The sequence below is a fragment of the Seriola dumerili genome, unplaced genomic scaffold, assembly GCF_002260705.1.
Source record: "Seriola dumerili isolate Sdu_G_001 unplaced genomic scaffold, Sdu_1.0 BDQW01000052.1, whole genome shotgun sequence".
Taxonomy (NCBI): Eukaryota; Metazoa; Chordata; class Actinopteri; order Carangiformes; family Carangidae; genus Seriola; species Seriola dumerili.
The window spans coordinates 21,179,035-21,202,959 of NW_019174307.1; the positions used below are offsets into that span (position 1 = coordinate 21,179,035).

General features: G+C 38.6%; 1 protein-coding gene across 1 annotated transcript in view; it reads left to right on the plus strand.

Annotated features, from left to right (window-relative positions):
* The window catches only part of cntnap5 (contactin associated protein like 5), a 138,435-nt gene that overhangs the window by 18,887 nt on the left and 95,623 nt on the right, over positions 1-23,925 (plus strand). Inside the window, exon 3 of the mRNA XM_022740130.1 lies at positions 5,391-5,448. Coding sequence (XP_022595851.1) covers positions 5,391-5,448 — 58 coding nt within the window. The remainder of the gene's footprint in view (positions 1-5,390; positions 5,449-23,925) is intronic.

Below are 23,925 nucleotides of genomic sequence, written 5' to 3' on the forward strand. Positions count from 1 at the left end.
TCACTTCCTGAAATGATATGTTCATTACAGTTGAGTCAGTTGCGAGCGAAAATGCACGGATATACTCCTCACTGAGTGACTGATTCAAGTCATTGATTCGTTCGCAGGGATACTCTCACTCAGTGAGTGAGTGAGTGTATCCCTGCATGAATGAATCAATGACTGAGTGAGTCATTCAAGTCATTCCAATCGCTGGAGAAATCGGGTATGTTCAAGTCCAGGTAGGTACTTTATTGATCCCAGAGGGAAATTACTTTGCCACAGCAGAAACACACGTAAAGTACAATACAACACAACACGTCACGAGTATAGAAACAAGTAGCAAGAGAACAAAGTATGAGTGAGTGATTAATGGCAGCAAAACAAAATATATAAGAGTGTCAACAAAATTATTAATAGCATTAAAGGATGTCAATTACAGCAATAAATATGAACGACATCTAAATAAACACGTCAGCAGCAAATATGCATGGGTGCAAATATATGAATGTCAGAACTCAATATGGCACAAACTGAAAAATAATGCCAGTCAAACAAAATGATTGTTCATTGTCCTCAGGGAGTGGAAGAAAACAAAGTTAAGCTTTTACTGTATGGGCTGCATCATTAAGTAGCCGACTGAAGTATATATGATTTTATTATAGCCTCCGATCATTTCACGGTGAGGGTGTCGAACGAATAGCAGAACACACTATTCTCATTAACACTGCTGGAGCATGCATCCACATGGAACTTAATGTCCATAACTCCATCACCCAGTAAACCAGGAAGTTGTCCTTACATGCCCACCAGCCCCACAGTATGAGGGGTGGAAGGAATTAAGTTAAGTGATGAAAATGGAGGTGATGAAAATGCATACGAATTTAGAATTGGAGTGATAACTTATCAAGTGATTTTATTAATTTAAAGCCAATTCCCCAACTAACACTTAGTCATTTTGGGCAGAAGTAAGAGAAATAGTTTGTTGTAAACGATGATTGTCAGTTGGACATGATGTGAATGATGAATGATAGACAGCAGAAAATAACACAGCCACAGCCCTGTTAATTACCAGAGCAACACTGTCTCCAATAAAATTAATCAAATCACTTGCTAATTTATCACTACTTTGCATTTCACGTCTATTTTTACTGCTTCATTTTTCGATTCACAGGCACTTTCATCACCTCCATTTTCCCCACTTAATTTTTGTTACCTCCACACCTCACACCCACTCCCCCCTTAGTTGGCGTCAATTATCACCTTGGCTCAAAGCAGTCGAACAGTAGTTAGTGGTGCAGCCGGTGCTTTACAGACTCTTTTCGTCAGAGTGTCGTAGTGGCTTCACGCTGAGGGAAAGGAATTTCCTTTTTGACATCATTTGGGGCAATTAAAAATTGTCAGTGAGTTAAAAATCATAATTTCATCAATATTTTTATTTATTAGAATTGAATTTGTCATTTGCTAATTTTTCAACTTTACTGACTTTAATAACAAATCATGTAATTTTAGGGTATTTTTGCATACATTTATTTTTGACCAGTATGTGTGACAAAATAATCTCAAAGGTTCATATTTTTCCAGAGCTTTTAACCGTATCTAATGGTTTATAGCTTAATTGGTTGCTGAACACCATGAGATGAGGCTGAAAGCTCTGTAACCTGTTACTTATTTTTCATGACATCTTACAAACTCAATTGATTTTCAACCCTTTGTTCTTCTTTTGACCATATAAGTTACAAGTATATTCACCTTCACATACAGTACAGTGTAAAATAATTTTTCTACATGAGAAATCAGTACTTTTTAGGTTCTCAATGGATCATAATTATCCATAATTATCCCATAAAAATATAGGATTTGGTGCTTTCATGCTCAAACATTCCTGGTGTAAATAAGCATTTATCAGTGTTAGAGGAGATAATTTAGATTTAGTTGTTATACAATTGCTCCTGTGAATGAATAATTTTTAGAGAGATAGGACGTTCAGATTTGTAATTTGAATTTTAGGTTTTGCAGCTTCTTTGTTTACGTTCAGTCCAGATTGGCCCTTTAATTGAGATAATGAGCTTCTGTATTTCATGGTCTATTTAAGCGATTACATAATGGAGTCGTTTCTTCTTTGCCTTGAGAGGAAGAGACATTCCTGGAGACTGAATAGTAGTACAAATTTCAGAGATTAACACATAGGTCACAGGAGGGAATTAAATGACAGCACTACTATCATGAGAAAACGATGTGATAACTAGAGGTCTATCTCGATTCTCATTAAGATAAACTGTGCCAAGATGCTGATCCATGACCATAAAATACAAACTCTTCTTATAATCATTTGTTTGTTACGTCTTGTCATTGATAAAGTTTTGAGTCGCAATTCAAAAAACCTCCACCCACACCACTCACTAAATCAACCCATCCTATTTCTTAACGTCTGTCACTGTTGCAAATGTGGCTCTGCACAGCTTTGTCTGATGTCTCCCAACAGGATGGATTGAACAGGTGCCTGAAAAACTTTCTCCAGCCAATTTATTCTCCCAGACATCTGCTCATTGGTGCAGCACTGCCAGTTTCTTCCAAGACACTTTGCAGATGAACAGAGCAGCTTGAATTTAGCCTGATAGCGTTCACAAATCCAGGTCAAGGAGGACGCAGGGAAGTAGAGTTGCACTGATGGACTAGATATAAAAAAAAAAAATGTGTGAAATTAACCCCTAAACTTCTGATTTTGAAAAATATGATTAAAGCTTTTGTGAGACATCACTTTTATATTCAGTTTCTGCTTTTTTCAACATGGCATTGAAGCTGTTTGATGCTCACGAAGACGAACACCATGATTTTTACTTTAACATCATATGGACATTTTCTGGACAAGGAAGTAATTTGTTATGAAGAAGTGATAGGTTTCATATATTTTGCCCAGATTTTCTTCTTGTCAAGTCTCCCAATTAGCTTTTCTGGCCTGCTAAAGGCTGTGATTATTGGAGTCTGTCTGGCCATGTGGAACTTCAGTCTCCAAGACGGACTCGGCTACAGGCATAGGCACGATGGAGGGCAAAGCCCCAAAATCAGGTCGCTGCCTCCTTCCGCAGGCAGAAAATCCAGTGCGTTCGTATTCTTCTTCTTTGGCAATTTCGGATGGCTCTGCCTGATGCATAGATTACAATACAGCACCACTACATTGCCGTAGAGGCGTACAGCCGCAATTGCAGTTACAAACATCAAATCCACCGAGTACCGAGAAAACAAGTAGGCCTACCAGAATTTTGTCGGGAGGCGGAGGTGGCACGAAATTTGATGGAGGCGGCTGCCTTGCAATTCTCAATGCAGGAAAAACCCTGATCATATCTGATTGGTTGGTCTGGCCGTATAAAAACTGGATACAGCCGGGAGAGCAGTTACTCTGCTATCATTTCCCCTTCATCACTACTCGGTTGATTTATACTCTGGTTACCAGCTTACTTTGCTCACACTCGGGGACTTAGCTCAGATGAGAATAACTTGGTTTTTGTTTTAGTTAATCCATGAGGTTTGATCTCTGGATCTGATAGATTTATTTTTGGCTTCTTGCAAGTTGCGGTTTTTGGAAATTATTTCCTGTCAATCGCTTGCAATCACCTTGCAGACGTAGCGATTAGCTAGTTACCTGCGTGTGTGTCAGTGTTAGCTAACTAACAAAAAACATTTTTAGCCACTCACTCACTGTGCTTTGATTTATCTCTCTCTCTCTCTCTCTCTCTGCACTGATTACTGGTTGTTAAACCTCACAATGCCACTGTTACAGGGCTGGTGTTGTCTCACGGTACTACTCCTCAGATCGACCCGAAACCCGGTACAGTTTTTAGCCGCTCAAGCGGTGCACCCCCAGCAATTAAAAACTGACATTGCCAAGTACATCTTAGCGTCCCATATAAATAGAAAATACATAAGTAGACTAAAAACATATACTGGATTAAGGCAGTCAGTGTAGGGTTTGAAATTAAATAAATTATGGGCTTGTGTATTATTAGATTCTCTGGTTTTAGTTTAGATAACATAAAACAGCATGTTATAGCTCACAGTCCTAATGAACCTCACAGAGTACACAGTAAGGAGTTGTGAAGTCTGGCATTTAGTGACCATTCAACATCTCTTATTGCCCCCTACAATCAAAGCAGACTAGAACCAGGCCTGGATGCACAAATCATCCTCACTTTGCATAACAGAGAGTCTCTCCACACGACCAGCATGCAGTGTCAGCTCAGGAGACTCCTCTAATAAAAGTACAGTACGTGGACGTATGAGCTGGGAGTAGCAGGAGGGTGCAGTTGTCCCCTCGGTGCGCAGACACTGATAAATATTGATGATATGTAAGCAGGCCTGTTGACATAGCAAGTGGTTGTGACACAAGTTACGGCTGGCAGTGAGCTGCGGAGAGCGGCACTCTTGGCACTCATCATTCTCGCCGAATGCTTGGAGTGCTGAGCTGTGCACCGAACCCGGTCGTCGCAGCAACACACATCAAAATCAATTTCTATTTGTGCCTGCGATGTAGACACTTTCTATACATGTAATGCATTTAAAACGTACAATATGTCTGCAGAGCATGTAGTCACTTTAATTTAGTTTCATGTTAAAATGCAGGAGAGTCATATTTAGTTGCTCCAGTCAAAAAAGTTACAGAAAATGCATTTAGTATGAATGAGAACAAATCGGAATGAATTCTACTTCATTTCATTGACATGCTGAAGGAATCAGAGAAGGCGAAAGTTCACAGGTCTGCGAAGGAAGAGCTCATCATTTTTTCATTCATTCACTCTTTATTTGGTGCCAATTTTAAAGGTGTCAGCAACACCAAGCCAGTGGTAGCAAAAAAATAAAATTTACAGTCATGATTATAATAAGAAACAGACCTTGAAACCAATAGCACTGCTATGGAAATACAAGATTAAAAAAAGGAAAAGGATGCAAAAGGCAACGAACCAGCAATAAATAACACCCCTGCCGCTTATAAATTATGCTTTTTGTTGTTGCCTAAACCCAACCACAGACAGGACTGTGGATACCAACCCCAGTCCCTGGTGTGACAGCTGTGGTCTTTGTACACCTGCCATCCACCCCAACCACCTGCTGGTGACTGGCTGCCATTAATAAATGTGGTGTTTCATGTGTTACTACCTTGTTCCCCACAGTATTGCTTTCTTCCTCTGTCCCAAGCTTGGAACTAGTTAGTATTTTATTAGCCCTGGAAATCACAGCATGTATTATAGTAGTAAGTGTTAAAACACCTCATTATCAGCTCATAATGAAGCACACTCACTGCCAAGCCATCCTAATTACCTATCACAATAATGTTAAGACAGTCAACTAACCCTCATAAGTGATAAACATTGAATTAAAGGGTCAATTCCTTAATTCCTGCTGTGTATCTTCAGTGCTTGCCGTACTCTGTACCAGAGACGTCGTCCACCAAGCGTAAACCCAGTCGAGCAAGTCAGTTTGTCAGAACATCGGATCTATTTCCATAATGTTGAGATCCACAAAGCAACTTGATCTAAGTCACCATGGAAACCGATCCCTTCAGAATAAGCTTCAAGTCCAGCTGCGCCTATACTTTTTCAACAAATTACTGTATTTGTAGCTTTTTTTTCTTTAAGAAAAATAAGTTTGTGATAAAACATAAAGCTGTTCAGATTACATTTTTCTGAAATGGAAGTTTGCTTTTTTTTCCCTCAAGTTACAAGAAATGCTACAAAAATACACTCTACACAAAAACAACCACACACTCATTCCCATAAGTGTCATATGTACAAACCTGGATTTATGTCTTACAAAACAATTATAATGACATGCAGTATGTATGTATGTATATATATATAGATATATAGATATATATAGATATATATAGATAGATAGATAGATACTTATCCCCTAGGAGAAATACATATATATATATACACACATATGTGCTATAAAGTAATAGCATTTAATAGGCGGTACAAGTCTATAGCTGACAGAATTAATATAATTATATTATTATATGATTATATATTAATATTATATTATATCTATAGGCTTATCCTCATGAGCAGTGTATCTACAAAGAGGCAGAACTGACACACCAGATTTAATCTGTGTTGCTCAAATCAAACGTATAATGATTAAATTATAATGTTACTGTTATTAAAACATTTTCAGTGATAAGCAGAAGTTATTATCATGCTGTTCCTATAGGGCAGTGAAGGCTCCTTGTGTGATCCGGCTCAGCAGCAGCAACCCCGAAGATGCAGCCTCTTCCACTCAAGGGAACAGCTTGTTTACAAAAGCACTGCCTCTCTGTGCCTTTGGTGTTGTTACGCTTTGATTCGATTTTTTATTGTTCAAAGAGGTCTATTATTGCCATCGGGGTTTATATCTCATCACAGAGAGACATCAAAGGGAGATGGAGCATTCTTGTGATTCTTTAGTGTGCCTTCTGGAGGAAACCAGCTCCATCTCTTGGGGAAGGGGGACTCCTGAAGATCCCCTTCCTCTATAAGCCAGTTTTTTTTTTTTTTGTTGTTTTGTCTTGTTTTTTTCTTTGCTTGTTTGGGATTATTACCGAAATTAAACCGAAGTAGCCACAGTACTCCAGCATCATGTGCCAACTGCATATTATGTTAAGCAGACTAATAGGATAGGCTAAATGGGAAGACACTGTTTTCCTACAGTGCAGTGCATGGTGCAAAAAAAACAAAAAAAAAAAACCTAAACAACAGTGAAGATGTTATGTAACAAAAACAGAAGCTGTCAGCTAAAAGAAATCAGCTTTCAGCATGAATCCTATAGAGGAGGAGAAAAGCACGAGGAAAGGCAATGTCAGTCAGTCCAAAACTTTTGTCCAGACTGAAATATCTTAGCAACTATTTCTTAAGGATTGCCGTGACATTTTCTACAAACATTCACAGCACCCCGGAGGATCAGTCTTATCTTCTAGCACCACCCGCAGGTCGACAGTCTCCAGAGGATTTATCCAAATGACTTTTCCCAGCGCCACCATCTGTGCTTTTGAGCGAAATGTCTCAACAATTGCATAATTTAGTACACAAACGACTGTTACTCTTCGGATGAATTATAATCTGTGGCTATTGCTAATTAGAAAACTTTAGCACAGTGGTTCCAAACCTGTAGGAAGTCCGTCCATCCGTCCGTCGTATTCTCATGAACGTAATACTTTTTCAAATTTAGCGCAAATGTTCATTGGACTCAAGGATGAACTGATGCTTTTGGGGGTCAAAGGTCAAAAGGTCAAGGTGACTGTGATCTCACAAAACACGTTTTCGGTCACAACTCACAAATTCATTCATGAATTACGACACACTTAAACTCAAATGTCTTTACAGGATAAAATGAGGAAGTGACATTTTATATCCAAATGGTCAAAGGTCAACTTCACTGTGACATCATAATGTTCTGCAAAAACACCTATGGCCATTATTTAATGCTGTTACTGAGGAAGGGGATATTGTGACTAGAGCCTGACCGATATACGGATATTAGGGAGTAAAAAAATTCCGCTGTCGATATATCGTCTGACATATGTTTATAAACACTTGTGAAAAAGATATGTAATGAAAGCAGGATATTTTACAGTTTAACAATGAACTTTATTGAACCGCAGCATTAGCATATCAACATGCAAAACTATGATTATGAACATGGTAAACATTACACCTCTTTAACAGGTCTGAAGTTTGTATTTACCTTGAAGCACCTTTGTGCCTACAGGTGCAGCCTCACAGAGCTGCTGTAGACTAGGATTGTTTGCTACCACTTGTCATCTATGTGTAATCAGTGCTCAAATAGTTTATGTGAAACTGGCACCAGGTTTGGAGTCCAGGTTTAAGTCCTCTGATCTAACATGCCGACTGCTATGAAACTTGCTCAGCACATTTATAGTCAGTGTTTAATTATCATTGCTGCCTCTGGGGGCTGTTAGGATTTAGTCTGCTTATTACTAGTGCACAGGTTTCCTAAGAGTACCATACTGAATGTGTTTTCTCCAAGGAGTGTAGTCGATGTAAGCCCACATGGCTCCACCTGTCCTTAATCATTCTGAATTTTCTTTATGTACATCAAAATCGGAGCTGACATTCTTCCTTGTTATGGGGTGAACACCTGAGGAAAGCATTATGCAAACACAAGACAGACGGGAAGATCAATAGACAAGTGAGAAAGAGAGCAGAGGGCTTAGGGTAGAGAGGAGCAATCAAACTCTAATTTGGTCCCCGACAAATGAAGTCAGCGTTACACCAGATTGAATGACATTAAATACAATAGCAGAAAGAACCAGTAAATGTGGACCTTCTTTCTCTGTTCTCCCAACATCTGAGTTCATCCCTGCCGCTGTTTATCAACCGTGTGGCAATAAATTAAATGAGAGCTTTATCTTTTATGAATATTTTTAATTTAAACATGACCTCATTCTTGACTCGTTGAATGTTTTCTTTGTCTTGCTACTGTCTATGGTAATCAAGCACTGAAAATAGAAGTGCACTTGGTGTAATGAGGACAGACTCCATCTGAGCATGTTGTAAAAAAGTTACTGAGATCAGATGCTCCTTGTGCCTCTGTGTGGCTGTCTCTTTCGAAAAAGCCTATAATCACAGTTAGACTTGAAGGTCCCATATTGTACAAAGTGAGGTTTACATGTCTTTTTTTTTTTTGATTATAGATCAGGTCTAGGTTCTATATTAATACTGTGAAAGTATCAAAGCCTCAGTCCACAGAGAAATGCACACAGCCTGTATTCAGAAACTGAGCCTTAAAACCAGCCGTCAGGACTTCTGTAACTTAGTGATGTCACAACAAAGCAGTCACCGCCCTCGGCCATGCCCCAAGCCCCGCCCACCTGGACCCACCATCCAACCTTGCAGGATTTGGTTACTCTGTGTGTTTACCTGAAATCTGCTACATTTTTATTCGATCACTCAGAAAACAGACAGCCAATCAGAGGCGAGACCTGCCTCACCAACCTGTTGTTACTGGAGCTCCAGAGAAAAGACTGAAACAGGTAAAAAGATTCAAAACTACATTGAGATTGTTTTTCGTGCTTAAAACCACAAATATATTTTCTCATGGATATCAACACTTCAAAATAAAACACTGGAGAAGTGAAAAATATGGGACCTTTAAGCTATTTTTCTGCACAGAGCATTTATTGGCAAACTCACACTTCTCCACCATCCCTTGTGGGAATGGGTTTCCAAATACTGGAGGAGGTGAGGTACAGTCCTGCCCAAAATTATTGGCACCCCTGTTTTTCAGAAATAGATACAAATTAACTAATTTTGTATAACTGGAATATTGTTGATGAAATGTCCGAAGTTACTGAGCAAAAGAGAAGAATAACTTGCATAATAATGAAATGATACAAACACAAAATGTGGCATCTTTTATTAATATTTGCTTGCAGCACCTTTGGCAACAACGAAAGCCTCTAAATTTTCTTGTAGCCATCTAGAAGCTTCTTGCACCTTTCTGTAGATGGGTTTTGTCACTTTTCCATTGCTATGTGTTCAAGCTCTTTAAGGTTTGCAGAACACCTTTTTGCAATGGCAGATTTCAGCTCCATCCAAAGGTTTTTCAATGTGATTCAGGACAGGACTCATCGCTGGCCAATTTAAAACAGTCCATCTTTCCCTTTTCAGCCAATCCTTTGTGCTGCTGGATGTGAGCATCGAATCATTGTCCTGCTGAAAGGCCCCGAGACCTTCACCTCAAACCGTGTTGTCTGATAGTGGGTAACACATTTCTCTCTCTAAAATGCCTTGGTAATCTTCTGATTTCATCTTTCCTTTGATACATTCTATGCCTCCAATACGAGAGGGAGTAAAGCAGGCCCAAAGCATGATAGAAACTCCACCATGTTTTACTGTAGGTAAAGTGTTCTTTATTTTATGAGCTTCATTTCATCACCTATAAATAAACATGCACTGCATTCCCAAAGAGCTCTACTTTGGTCTCATCCATCGAACATTACTGTCTATGAAAGTTTTGTAAATATTAGTATTGCTTTTTTTGAGCCTCCCTCTCAATAGTGGTGTCTTCCTTGGCCTTCGCCCATGCAGCCCTACTTGGTTCAGTGTGCGGTGTGAGGTACGGGCTGAAACCATCACTCTACATTGCTCCAGGTCAGCCTGAAGCTCTTTAGATGTCTTGCCTGATGTTTTTTTTTCCACAGTCTGCACCGACCTTCACAGACTTCGCTCATTGAATTTCTCCTTAGCGCTTAGCGCTTGCCTTGTAGCTTTTAGAATTGGAATATGTTCTTTGAACATCACCATAATGACATTTCTGATGCTGTCAGACAGATCTCTTTTCTTCGCCCTTGTGAAAAAAAATAAAGCTGGAAACAATCAGCCCCTTTTTTAATGCAGTAAAATCATCATTCATTGGTTAATTCATGTCATGTGAATGCTGAAATATCAGCACAGATGAGTCTGTTTTTTTTTTTGTTTGTTTTTATTTTTTTTATTTTAACAAACTAATTTAAATTCATGAAGAGGCTGCCAATAATTGTGTCTGTGGTACATTTAGAGCTTAATTTGACTTTTATTCAAGTTTTACTTTTTTACTTGTTTGTTTTTAGCTGGACCGCAACAGAAGGGCGAGCCCTATAAATGTGAACGTCGCTGGGTGACTGAGTGATAAAGTTACATCAGCGGTCAGTCGAGTGTTGGAGTTTCCCCATTGGTAGTTCATCTTTCAAAAGGGATTCGGCATGTACAAGCAGTGTTGACAACTTAGAGCCTTTGTCGCTAGATTTACGTACTTCTCAGACCCTTTTCAGACTCACTGTTTTCACAAAACCACCTAGCGATAAATCTAGCATCTTTATGGACAAAGCTGTACGGTACTTTCCATAGAAGAGAGCCTCCATTAACCCCCGGCAGCTGACATGAATGAGCTTCTAGATGATTATTTTACAAGCACATATAGCTAAAATGACATGTTATTTTTAATTTATGTGTTTAGAGATTTTGTCAGATGATGTAGATGTTATTAGGCTTTTAACAGCACTTTGGAAATGACTTGGAGGTTAATATGGCATCTTAACGGGCTGCGTTTTGATAACTATTTCATACTCGTTCTGTTGTCTGAAAACAGAAACAGAAAAACATGTAAATGAGAACAGCTTTATTGTGAATTCAGCTGAACAAAATTACTGTAGGTGAGCACAGAGAGTAGGAGAGAAGCAACCAGATAAAAGGCTGAAACCGACTAACACTAGACAATGTGAATAGCCTTCGACATGGTTCAACCATATACTAGATTTTGACCTAGTCTTGTTACTTTTGTTCAGTAAAATATTGTGGTTATACAAAATTGGTTAATTTGCATTTAATTTCCAAAGATATTCTGAATTATCTACTTGAAATTCAGGGGAGCCAATAAATTTTGACCAGGATTGATTGGAGCCAGCCAAAACACACATTCATACAGAAATGACTCGGTGTGCTGAAGTGAACACCATTATTTTTAAGATGACATGTCTGGCTACTTAATCAGCTGGTCAAAATCCAAAATTTCACCTCTTAATAGCACAAGATGGGGTACGTTAAATTCACATCAACACTTAAAAACTTGGTGAAAACATTTCCAACATTTCAAACCAATTAAACGTTTTCACCCTCAATTTCACACCAGCTGACAGTCCTCCAACAACACTTTCACTCGGCTGCATTTACAATTAAAATCTTTACAAATTTCAACAACTACTACAGCGTTGTTGGTCCCCAGTCTCATCAACAACTCTGGACTTAATAAACAAAATCATTACAGTATTCAGTTAAAAAACAGATACTGCATGTGGGTGGACACAGACTATGGAAAGAAGCTGCTTCTATTAAGAAATCTACAATTTATCAACCACTAAATTACAACCAACTACTTTTCTAAATGAAGCAACATTTTTCCCACTGTGTCCTCAAAGTTCTGCCCTGATGTTTGCTGCACCTGGCTCCACGCACAGACACAAATAATTATAACAAAATGTTGTTGATCTGTGAGATCTATGAGAGGTGGAGCTACTGACAGGAACATTTGCCAGAGGCAGCTGTAAGGGATCTATACATTGATCGCAGCCTCAATATATATTGTTCATACTGTAATATTTATGTGGAACACAGAAGTTGCCAATACCTAGCGGTAAATTGGTCTTGATGAGGGTACGCTCATAGATCAAATAATGCCTGATCGAAAATATCTGTCCTCGCGTGTGTTGTTATGCTCCTGCCTTTGTATTTCCTCATATTTCCTTTTGCTGCTGCTTAGCCTGACGTTGTGAGGGATAATTGGACTGGGAAAAGATGACGTGGCACACCATCTTCTCATATTTGTTTACCCATATTGTTTGGAAAGTTAGATTAATTGGCATTTCCTTTTGGCAATTTTTCTTGAAATTCGTTTAAATGAGCTAAAATACTTTAGCCACATGAGCTGACTAGGCTCTGAGCCAGATTTCAGGTAAAGTCCTGACGGCTGGTTTTAAGGCTCAGTTTCTGAATACAGGCTGTGTGCATTTCTCTGTGGACTGAGGCTTTGATACTTTCACAGTTTTAATATAGAACCTAGACCTGATCTATAATCAAACAACACATGGACAGAGACCTTTATACAATATGGGATCTTCACATACAGTGTACACTTCAAAGGCGCTTTATTGGCATGACAGTGTGAGAAAAAACATTATTGCCCAAGCATCAAAAAACAATTCTAAATACAAAATGCAACAAACAACACCAACATCTATATAAATGTATACATTAATTATATATACAGTATATTATTTGCGTGTTTGTGTCTAGGTCACTCACCCCACCCACCCCCCATCCCTGCCTTTCCAACCTCAGGTTGGGGGTGTTTGTGTTGACTGTTTTCTCCAACTTTCTAAAACAGACGACCTGACATTCACACCTATTTCACGCCCTGATTTTCCATCTGTGCAGAGGAGAGAAAGGAGCCAGACGGTGTATTTCTCTCTCTAGCTCCCTTAGTTTCATTTGTTCAGCAACTATTTGCGACACTTTCACTGTGAACAACTGAGTGCAACACTGTGAACGTCTTCCTGGAGAGACCGTCTGAAAATATGTACCATTGTCCCATTTTTAAAGGATAATGCATCCTCCCCCCTCTACATCATGACAAGGTTCAGAACAACTATAAACACATTTGCTTTCTGACATGGTCAGACAGTGTACTCTAATATGTAGTCATGAGAGAGCATGAACAGGCCCTTAGTGTCTTTTCATATTCCATGATCGACACAGCAAACAAACATATCTGAGTTACTTTCATTGCTTGATGAATAAATCAGAACCATGCCTACTGCAAAATGACGAACAGACAAATTTGAAACCCAGAATCTGGTTATTAATCTATCAGAAAAAGATCCCTCTGAGAGTCAATTATACGCTTCTTTCAAAGGCTTGTTTGTTCTCACAAGGGACGTGAATGTTTTTGGAATAAAAGTGGATTTATTTAAATGCTTTAGACAAATAAAATTGTAGTATTTGCATATTGCTCCCACATGGGTAGTGAAAGTCCTACAGCTTCCTCTAATTTTAGGCCAATAAGTAAAATATATTTTGGCCTAATGTGTCCAGCGCCTCTATTAACACTTCTTGTCGTCTTGTTGACCGAGCGATTATAAAGACAGTGAAGCAGCCTGTTCATACTCCCAATAATCTATCGGCAAATGACAGACGAGTGTTAAAAGAGCTGATAAATGACAAAGATATAATTATAAAACCTGCAGATAAGGAGGAGCAGTCTGCATGTAAGACATTGTTCACGTTAAAGCAGAAATTCTCACTCACGTTATCTGATCAAAAATTCTGCTTACTTCAGATCCAACAGACTCTTTTCAACAGACTGGATTTTCTTATCTTAATGAGGCGAAATAAAAGGGATTGATTACTAATTCAGGATTTTACTCTCTGTATTGCCAACATCCCATACATCGAGTCTTGTCTACACCCTCCCAGAAGAACATAAGTAATTAACAAATACTCCTAGATTCAATAATTTCACCCCCCATATCTTAAATTGTTGATTTTCATATTAACCCAATTTTACAAACAACACTTTTTCAATTTCTACTTAGTAAGTCGAGACCCTGTGCCCTGTCTCCCACCCCATTCATCATCGATTTGGCCAGTTAAGTTATGAATTACAATTACATCAGCTTCAGTTTTTATTGACACCTCATATGCACCTAATAATACTAATTTTTTTCGACTGATGTTTGAGCAGAAATTTGCTTCTAATACAGAGAGATACGGGGGCCCCGAGGTCAACACACTGCAGTGTAAGAAAACACATGCAAAACAGACAAAACACAAATTTGACAACAACATGTGCTGCAAATGCACACAACACAAACAAATACAGAAACAGTAACCTTGACCTTTGACCACCAAAATCTTATCAGTTCGTCCTTGAGTCTAAGTCAGGTGTTACTAAATTATCGCACACTTGTTGTTCAATGCTCTTAACTTCAAAAGTCAGAAAACATTGAAAAAGTGTGTCACGCAAGGTTCATCACTTTTTAGTTTCCCCTAAAAAACATCAGTCTGTGCTACTTGCAGCGAATGTGTTTTGTTAAGCTGCAGTGCGTTGAGCTCTCAGGGCCACCGTAGATACACCATGAATTTACCTTCTTACATCATATGGATGAGGTTGCACTGATGACATTTTCAGCCTTTTAAAGGGCAGCATTGACAATTTTAATGATTTTTTTTTCATCATTACTTTATGGTTTTGATCTGTACCTGCAGTTCACAGAGGGACATTGTAGGGAGACACTTCATTATTTAGACATGAGGGGGATAAAAAATGATGGCCATTTAATTACTACAATATATCGAAGATAGAGGTAAAAATAACCTTTTATTGGCCTCGAGCTCACATCCTGTCCTGCCATTGACTCAGTTTTATAGGTTAAGACGGATATTGTTTCGCAATATCTTCTAAAAAAAAAAAGATGATAGAGATATGAAATTGATATTTTCCCAGCGTGGTTATCCTTCCACCTGGATCGATGAGGCTTTTGATCAAACTTTGGACAAATCCAGAACTGAACTTTTGAATCCCAGGACGAGAATAAAAAAAAGAAAAAGAAAGACGTTTCAATTACCTGCAAAACTACTTTCTCTCCTTCTTCACTGGCCCTGAAGTCAGTTTTTAAAAAGCTCTGGCATATCTTAAAACCGGAGCCAAACCTCTCACCTACCTTCTGTGATCCCTTTCCTTTTATTTTAAATGGGTTTGGAACCTGATGCCTCATTTAGTCCATGCAAATTTCTTTCCAAATAGTCCAACACTTCTCCTGTCCAAACACGTCTCACTTCCCTCCCAGATGGCAACTTCTCACTGTGCAACAACACCTAAAACTTGCACTCAATTAACCATCCACACACTGATGTTTATTAATTCAGTTATAACATGTCTCGTACGATGCCCATGTGGCTTGTGCTACTTGAGCAAAACCACCAGAAAAGTTTAAAAGCGCATCGGTGAACACAAAAGTGCCATTAGGCGTAATGACCACAACTATCTCGTCACGGCACATTACAGCGATGTGAGCCGTGATATTTCTACTTTGGAGTTTCACAGCATTGGAAAGGTTCCTCTTCCGCCGCAGGGAGGGGACCTTGACCTGTTCCTGAAAAGACAATTGGTATTTTAGATACATAAATTACAAACCACAGGGCCTTAATGAGGACTTCCCTCTTAGTGTGGCATTATGATTAATGGGCGGCCGTAATCTCGTCAGTCACGATTGGTTTGTCCCCCCCCCCTTTTTTCTTTTTTGATGTTGTGAGTGAGGCTCCTCTCAGAAGTTATTGATCAGTTAGCCTACATGTCTGCAGTTGGCCATTAATTGTTGTTTGATTTATTATTAGATTTTTGTAAGCCCTGAAGATTTGTTGTCTTTTTAAGTAATATAAAATAATGTGTAATATTTTAAAGGTCCCATATAGTATAGGGAGATGTCCATGTGTTCTTTGATTATAAAGCAGGTCTAGGTTCTGTATTAATACTGTGAAAATATCAAAGTGCTATGTATTCAGGTACTGAGCCGTAAAACCAGCCGTCAAGACTTCTGTAACTTTGTGATGTCACAACAAAGCACCTGGACCCACCATTCAACACTTGTGGGATTTGGTTTCTCTGAGTGTTTACCTTAAAACTGCAATATTTTTATTGGATCACTCTGAAAAACCAATCAGCCAATCAGAAGAGAGGCTCAGAGCCTCCTCTCTTCTGATTGGCTCACCGACCTGTTGTCACTAGAGCTCCAGAGAGAAGCCTGAGAGAGGAGATATAAAACTACACTGAGATGGTTTTTGGTTTTTAAAACCGCAAATATATCTTCCCCATCTGATAAGGTTTTTGCTTTTACACTTTTATTAAACAAAGTATTTGAGACACATGACCAGAATAGTCTCACATTCAGTCATTGTGTTACTTAAGGAAGGAATTATAGTGAAAATAAATTATTCCCCTTTTTGCTGGCGACCCCCCCAGATTTCACTTTGAGAGCCACTGCCTCAGACTACCAGATTTTGTAATGTGAATCTATATTGACTACATTTCTAAGTGTGTTTACTTTAGTGAGCGGTCTATACTACATTTGCTTCAATGAGCTCATTGACCTTAATTCATATGCATACTGCAGGCGCAGCTGGTGTCCTCTGATTGGTGGCATTTTCTCAGGTCAGACCCTATTGTCGTGGTGCTCTTTATGTGGTGCTGTATTGATGAAGTTTGCCTGATGAAGGTCTAAGGACAGAAACGCTGTTAATAAAGTGAGAGCGAGTGATAGACAAGTGTGTGGAAGTTTCTGCTTTTGTCCTGAAACCCAGAATCCTGCAGTGATGTGTGGTGACATCCATGAGGCGTGCAATGCTAGATGATCGTGCACAGGCTAATTACTGCTTTTCTCATAATTACAAGTGCATTTTTGATTGTTTAATCATCATTTGTCTTGTAAATGTTTTGCCATGTGGATGTAGATGTAGATTTATATCCAGCTCATTATGGCTGTACCTGTGTGGTCCACTTACACCACCTGAAATATGGTCGGACTAAACCTCCAAAAGCTTGAGGCAATTAGCAATAACAACAACATTTCTAACTAAAACTGACCTAGGGATTTTAAAAAAAAACCAAAAAAAAAACACTTCAAAATAATACAACGCCAGTGTGGTTTGAAGCAGCGCAGCAGTTTCTCAGTTTCTGAGTAGTTCAGAAGGGAATAATTATCTTGGTGATGAGAGGGAAGAATGTAATTGTAACTGTAAGCTCGTTTTTTTGTCTCAGCAGAAAGAGAGTTCCAGTTATGAAGAGGTGGTATGATTTGCCAGTGTCAGCCGGCCGTGGTGTAGAATCCCCAGTTGGGAGCTTAGCCGTTCTCAATTAAATCCACAACTGAGCACTTTGATGGTGCAGGGCAGCGCTGTGAATTAGCCTCTATGTGAAGCTTTTGTAGCTTTGCCACTGGCTGACTGCACTCACACTGACCTCCTTCCTTTCCCCAAGCCGAGACAGAGAAAATTATAATGAAAAGGCAGCAGTGTCACTGAAAAAAAAGTGCTTTATTATACACCACTATAACAGAAGACTGTAAAAGTGAAGTAAATTATAGGACACTGCATCTCTTTATAAAGTCATGGTGCCATCTGAAAAAGTTGTCATCAGCAAGTCAGTGTTATATCACACTGGTGTTTAATTTTCTTAATTACCATTATGAGGTCCCAGTGCACTCAGCCTTTACAGCCATGGTACATTTTCTGTGTCTGCACATTATTTACACATTCAAAATGCTTTAGGATTTACTCTACAAGTCATCTATGTTCTTAACATACCAATGAAACATGTTTTTCTCTGCTTGTTGTCTCTCAGGCATGCAGGATTTCTCGCTTATCTCCAGTTTCTCAGTTGGTGCTGGGGGGTACTTGGAGACAAAAGAATGATTATGCTGTCTTTTGTTGAGGTGAAAATCCATAAGTACCCCAATGAGGATGGGTAATACACATCCCAGGACTAACAGTAAAAACTCGATCTATTTGTCTCCACAGTTTCTTCCAGTTTCAGTAAGTAATTTTAAAGGTTTTGCTATTGCTTCACAGCCAATGTTAGCATGAACAGCTATTTACTCACCAGTTTACTTGCCAGAAGCTTCAGTCGTTGTTTGCGTTTATAATACAAGATGTTATAATACGTCCTCTGAGGAGCGCTACTTCTTCAAGGCAGCATGGACGCTACAGTGACTCGGTATCGCAAAGTGATGAGACAGTCTAACCAGAGAGAAGTGATAGAAATACAAGCAAAACAAAAGTTTACATTGCCGTTGCTTTCCACTTCTGGAGACAGCTCTTGCTGAGTAAAGTCATGAAGTTTGATGCTGAACTCGCAAGGTTTCTTCTAAACTGGTGAGTAAACAGTTGCTAATGCTAACGTTGGCTATGTAGCAATAGCAAAAGTTACAAATAGCTCCTTTAAGCAGTGCACAAAGAGTTCCCTCTTATTGTATTATTTTATCATCATGCAGGCAATGTACAGTGCTGTTAGAAAATATTAATAAAGTTTTGAACACACTGCACTACTAGCTTGAGTTTTGACAGTCTGTTAATTTGCTGTCATTACAACACAGATGCAGAAAATCACACACTCTGCTTTTAAACACATATGGATGGTAAATTGCAAATCATAATTTATATATTCTTTGACAAAAGCCTGCCGATGCTTCCACCCCCACTGGTTTGTCCATTGTGAACAACAGCCTACCATTGAACAATAACAGTATTCTGCATAACATCTAAAATGACAATGGAGAGGTATGAACAAAAACTGGCAATATATTACAGAACTGCTACAGCTCAGCTAAAATAAATGTAGATTGCAAATAAAAGCAGTGATAAGCATCAGGGTTCATTGTCAGGTAGTCAGAATCAAAGAGAAAGTGCTTGCAGTGTTGCATCAGTGATCAACAATAACACAGGGACAAACTCATCAGAGAAACTAAAGAGAATTCCTAAATAGACCAGAGTACAATACAAGCCACCTGCTTGTTTGTGAATGTAGAAACGATCTGACTGCACAACAGAGAGAATACATCAATTCACTGCCAGGCAGTTTTGTATCTTCTAAGAGGAATAATGAAGGGCTCCTTTAAAATAAACAGAGCAGGGGATGTGTTCCTGAAAAAATCCAAAGACTAGAAGTAGCTTCGAAATGGCCAAGATAGGAGAAACTCCTCAGACTCCGCGGACCTAAAAGCATTAACACCAGATCCTACAATTGTGACGAGGTACAGATCAGTCAGCTGCTACTGCGATGTTGAGGATGAGCTTTTAAAAAGGCATCAAAGGATATTTCCACAGTAGAAGATTGGTACTGTAGGAATTCAAACACCTGACCCACAATCTGAAACAATAACACCAGAGATCAAGGTTTGCATAATGCTCCACTACTTGGCCACTGAGAAACATTTGTCAGCAGAATTATCAATACAATCATGAATGTGCCTCCCAGACACATCTTGATTTATTCTTTCCATTAATTGGCAGCTAAAATCAATAAATACGGCTTATTTTATGGTTATTATTGGATGGGACATGGGTCAGTATGTAGTTGTCAACAAATAAATCAGATCAAGCCTACTGTATCTATCTGTCTATCTATTTCTGTCCATTTAGATGACTGTACCACGTCTGTAGCTTATGATGAACATGTGATTATCACTGTGAACAGGGTTAAATGTAATTTGTATTCTGCTAGAGTACCAAATGTATTTTAAATACTTTTGATTACCTCAACCTTGTCATGCATTATGAGTGCATCTAACACTATGAATTAAAGTTGACTGAAACCAGGAGTCACTCTGTTGATGATAGTTTGTCATTTTGTTTTCACTTATTCCCCTGAAAACAATCCTCTTAAAATAAAAATGGCACCAGAATATGTAGCACTCTGTTGTGCCACAGCATGAAATGGGTGAAAAAGATATAAACAATAACAACAATAATAATAATAATAATAATAATATTAATAATAATAATAAACAACAAATTTGGGTAATATACTATTGAAATAAATAGCTAAAAATTCAGTACACATCATGCATGTTGTAAATTGCTGGTCTCCACTCAGTGGTTTGTTTGTTAGCTTAGACAAGCTTAGAAAGCTAGCTGCTATCCCAACAATGCTAACAGGCCAAACTGCCTCACCAGTCAGTTAGCAATTAGGCTAAGTAGCTAGCTCGCCAGGTAGGCAATTTGACCAGGAAGTTTTAAAGTAAATTAAGCGTTCAACTAAAGTACAGCTACTTATAAATTTCAGTTGATTTCTATTGATTTTAAAAAATGTAACTGTATTTAAATTATAACTGTAAGTAAATACATTTACTCATGTAAGTTTGAAGAGGAGACTCAAAGCTAAAAACATTTAGTGTCATTCAGACTTGGCACCAAAATGATATAAAATATAGATATAGATATATTTAAGAGATATTATTGTAGAGATATTTTGTGAATGTACAGCCCATCTTCCCCACCATGTAGGACCACACACACTTATTCACAATCATGCACAGACACTTTTCAGCTGTGTGATTTTCAGCTGAGGTCTTTCCATTTGCTCCCTCTCTGTAATGTAAGATGCTAGGAGCCCAAGTATGACAAAGAGTATATTTCTCTGTGTTTGACAGGGTGACCCAGTGGGTGAGGAAAAGCTCCTACAACTGGAGGAACGCATCTGGCCGACTTGGTATTATGACAAATCTCCCTCAAAATGAGAGTATGCTTGCAATATATTACAGTGCTGGATAGGAGCCTTGTGGCCCAGAATGATACCAGCAGCTGCGTCCACCTGCCTTTTCCATTATCTGCTTGAGAAAATGACAGTTTCTCCTGAATTGAATAGGTCATATGAATATCACATTATTTTAAACAAGTCATCTGGGTACTTTTTGGAACATAAAATAGAGGTAGAAAGAATATGAAAAACATCCCATATTGCAAAAATGAAAATGTAATTATATTAAAAAAAAAAAAAAAAAAAAAAAACTTACTGAAGAAACATTCAACAGATTTGTATTTTCTTTTAATTGAAGGACTGATATGCACTATGAAAAGAAGCGGTTTCTTTTTCTGTTTTTCTGCACAGTTTCTGATATTGCAGTGAAACATGGCCTTGGGTATTCAATGCAGAACCGGGTGATTTGGTTTATAACACTCACCTCTGGTAAACACTACAACTTCATGTTACCTGGGAACATCACATCAAACGCAGGTAAAATTCATTTTCAAACACTTCCTTTTATTCCATTTCACGTCTTGGTATGTTGGTGAATATTTCTGAACGAAATCAAATAAGATTAAAGGAGCTATTTGTAAGTTCTGCTGTTGCTACATAGCCAACATTAGCATTAACAGCTGTTTACCTACCAGTCTTGTCAAGAGCTTCCTCAGCCATTGTTGCATTTGCAAGACAAGAGGTTATAATACGTTGTGTGAGAAGCCCTTGCAGTGGATTTTCTGCTGAAACACTGGACACAAACACAGAAATGAAAGCACAGATACTGATCAACTCAAAGATTAATACAGAACATTATTATTGATCAATAAGAGGACAAGTCTCACAAAAAGATGGCAAGTATAATCATTCCTTGTCCCAAGAACACAGAGTCAGGCTAACCCTTTTGTAGAACAAGAACAAGGGACAAAGAAATTAACATAACCAATAGCAAACAACTGCAAGACTATCTACTACTTACTTGTATGTTTGAGAACACAAGAAACCTAATGACTTCACATGCAGCGTTTACATAATATAAATACCATAAATAGGATGAGGGGAACAGTGGGCTTCTTCAACATATAACAAAAGCAAATTCACTTTTAATAATACAACAGTGGTCAACTATTGGTGTTAAAAGATGATAAACTAACCATTTAGTTTCCCATTACTTTCATACACTACTTCTTCAGGGCAGACTGGACACTACAGTGACTCGGTATCGGAAAACGACAAGACGAACCAACTTGGCTGAGGCTAGCTGGTTAGCACGCTAACTTTAGTAGAAGAAAAGAAGTGATAGAAATAGAAGCAAAACAAAAGGGTTTCTTTCCACCTCTGGAGACAGCTCTTGGCGAGTAAAAGAATGAAGCTTGATGCTGAACTGGCAACGTTTTCTTCTAGACTGTAAGTAAACAGCTGTTGATGCTAACGTTAGCTATGTTGCACTAGCAAAACTTACAAATAGCTCCTTTCAGAATGAATCGTTTCAAAAACTTTGCCCACAAGGATCTTTATGTAAAAAAAAATATATATATACTAAATAGTTTTATATTCCACAAATTCTATTCAGACCCAAATCTATGTCTTATAAATGAGACTGCAAACAATGCAGCTTTAAACAGTCTCTAATCTAAACAGTTACACTGAGCCTCCCATTGTTTACATTCACATTACTACAAACACTGAAAGAAAAATCTAAAACAACATGCAGCCATATGTTATACGTCCCTCCTGTAGCGCAAACACTGAGAACTTTATGAAAACATGCGGTTGTCACAAACATCTATATTTGCATGTGTGGTTTACACGTTGTACCACTCTCACCTCAAGAGATTATCAGGATGAAATCATCTTAGCTATACAATATCATGACATAAATTACTTGGTACTGAATGTTGGTCGGGAGTTGATTTTTGTAAAAAAAAAAAAAAAAAATGAAGTGGAAGCTTCTCGTGTACAAAGGCTTCTGTTGTGAAATGTGTGGATCAGAATAAATACCTCGCAGTGATCTTCAGTGACAGGCTGATCAGACACGGATCATGTCTTAGAAAGCTGAAACCACATTTAGAAATCTAAAGGCTTTTAATGTCAATGCAGAAATACTGAGAATGATTTTGACAGGAGACAGGATATACGACATCTCCACAAGAGCTGGGAGGATGACAGTGGACTCGGTATATCATGCTCCTCTGTCTAAAGCCGGGCTCGGGCTACAGGAGCTTTAGGCTGATTTAACCCCGATTCACCCCTCCCATCAATCGGAGGAGAAATCTGGTTCTGGACCTCTGTCGGTGCTGATGTTCGACCCAGATTATCTGGCAATGCGAGGGGTTCACAGATCCAGTCTTAAACCTCCCGAAGATGTTTTATGAGATTATTGAGGATGAGGGACATGTGCTGTATGGGGACAGTATGGACAGTGTGTGTGTGTGTGTGTGTGTGTGTGTGTGTGTGTGTGTGTGTGTGTGTGTGTGTGTGAGACAGCAGACTTGTATTGCTCAGGATTGGATCGAACCAGCTATTCATAAATCCATTACTTAGCTTGTGTGTTAAGTCCTTATTAATTAGTTAGTTTTAAATTAATGAAATACTAAATCAAGCTCGAACATCAGCTTTGGACAAACTGAAAATGAGCTGAAATTCACAAAGACTGGACAAACCAGACATAAAGACTGTTTCCACCAAGTTACACCACGATGTCACAGTGAAGTTGACCTTCGATGAATTGGATATGTCATCCCATCATTTTGTCCTTAGAGACATTTGAGTTAAATTATGTCTGTATGGATAATAAAATTATCTATCTATCTATCTATCGATCTATCGATCTATCGATCTATCGTATGAATTTGTGGGTTATGGCCAAAAATGTGTTTTGTGAGGTCACAGTGACCTTGACCTTTGACCTTTGACCACCAAAATCTAATAAAAAAATCTAATTCACCCTTGAGCCCAAGTCAATGTTTATGCCAAATTTGCAGAAGTTCCCTGAAGGCATCACTGAGACATCGTGTTCACAAGAATGTGAACGGACGGACAAACAACCCAAAAACATAATGCCTGCGGCTGCCGCTGGTGCTGAGGCTTAAAAAGTGACCCAAACTGGAACAGACCTGGTCCCAA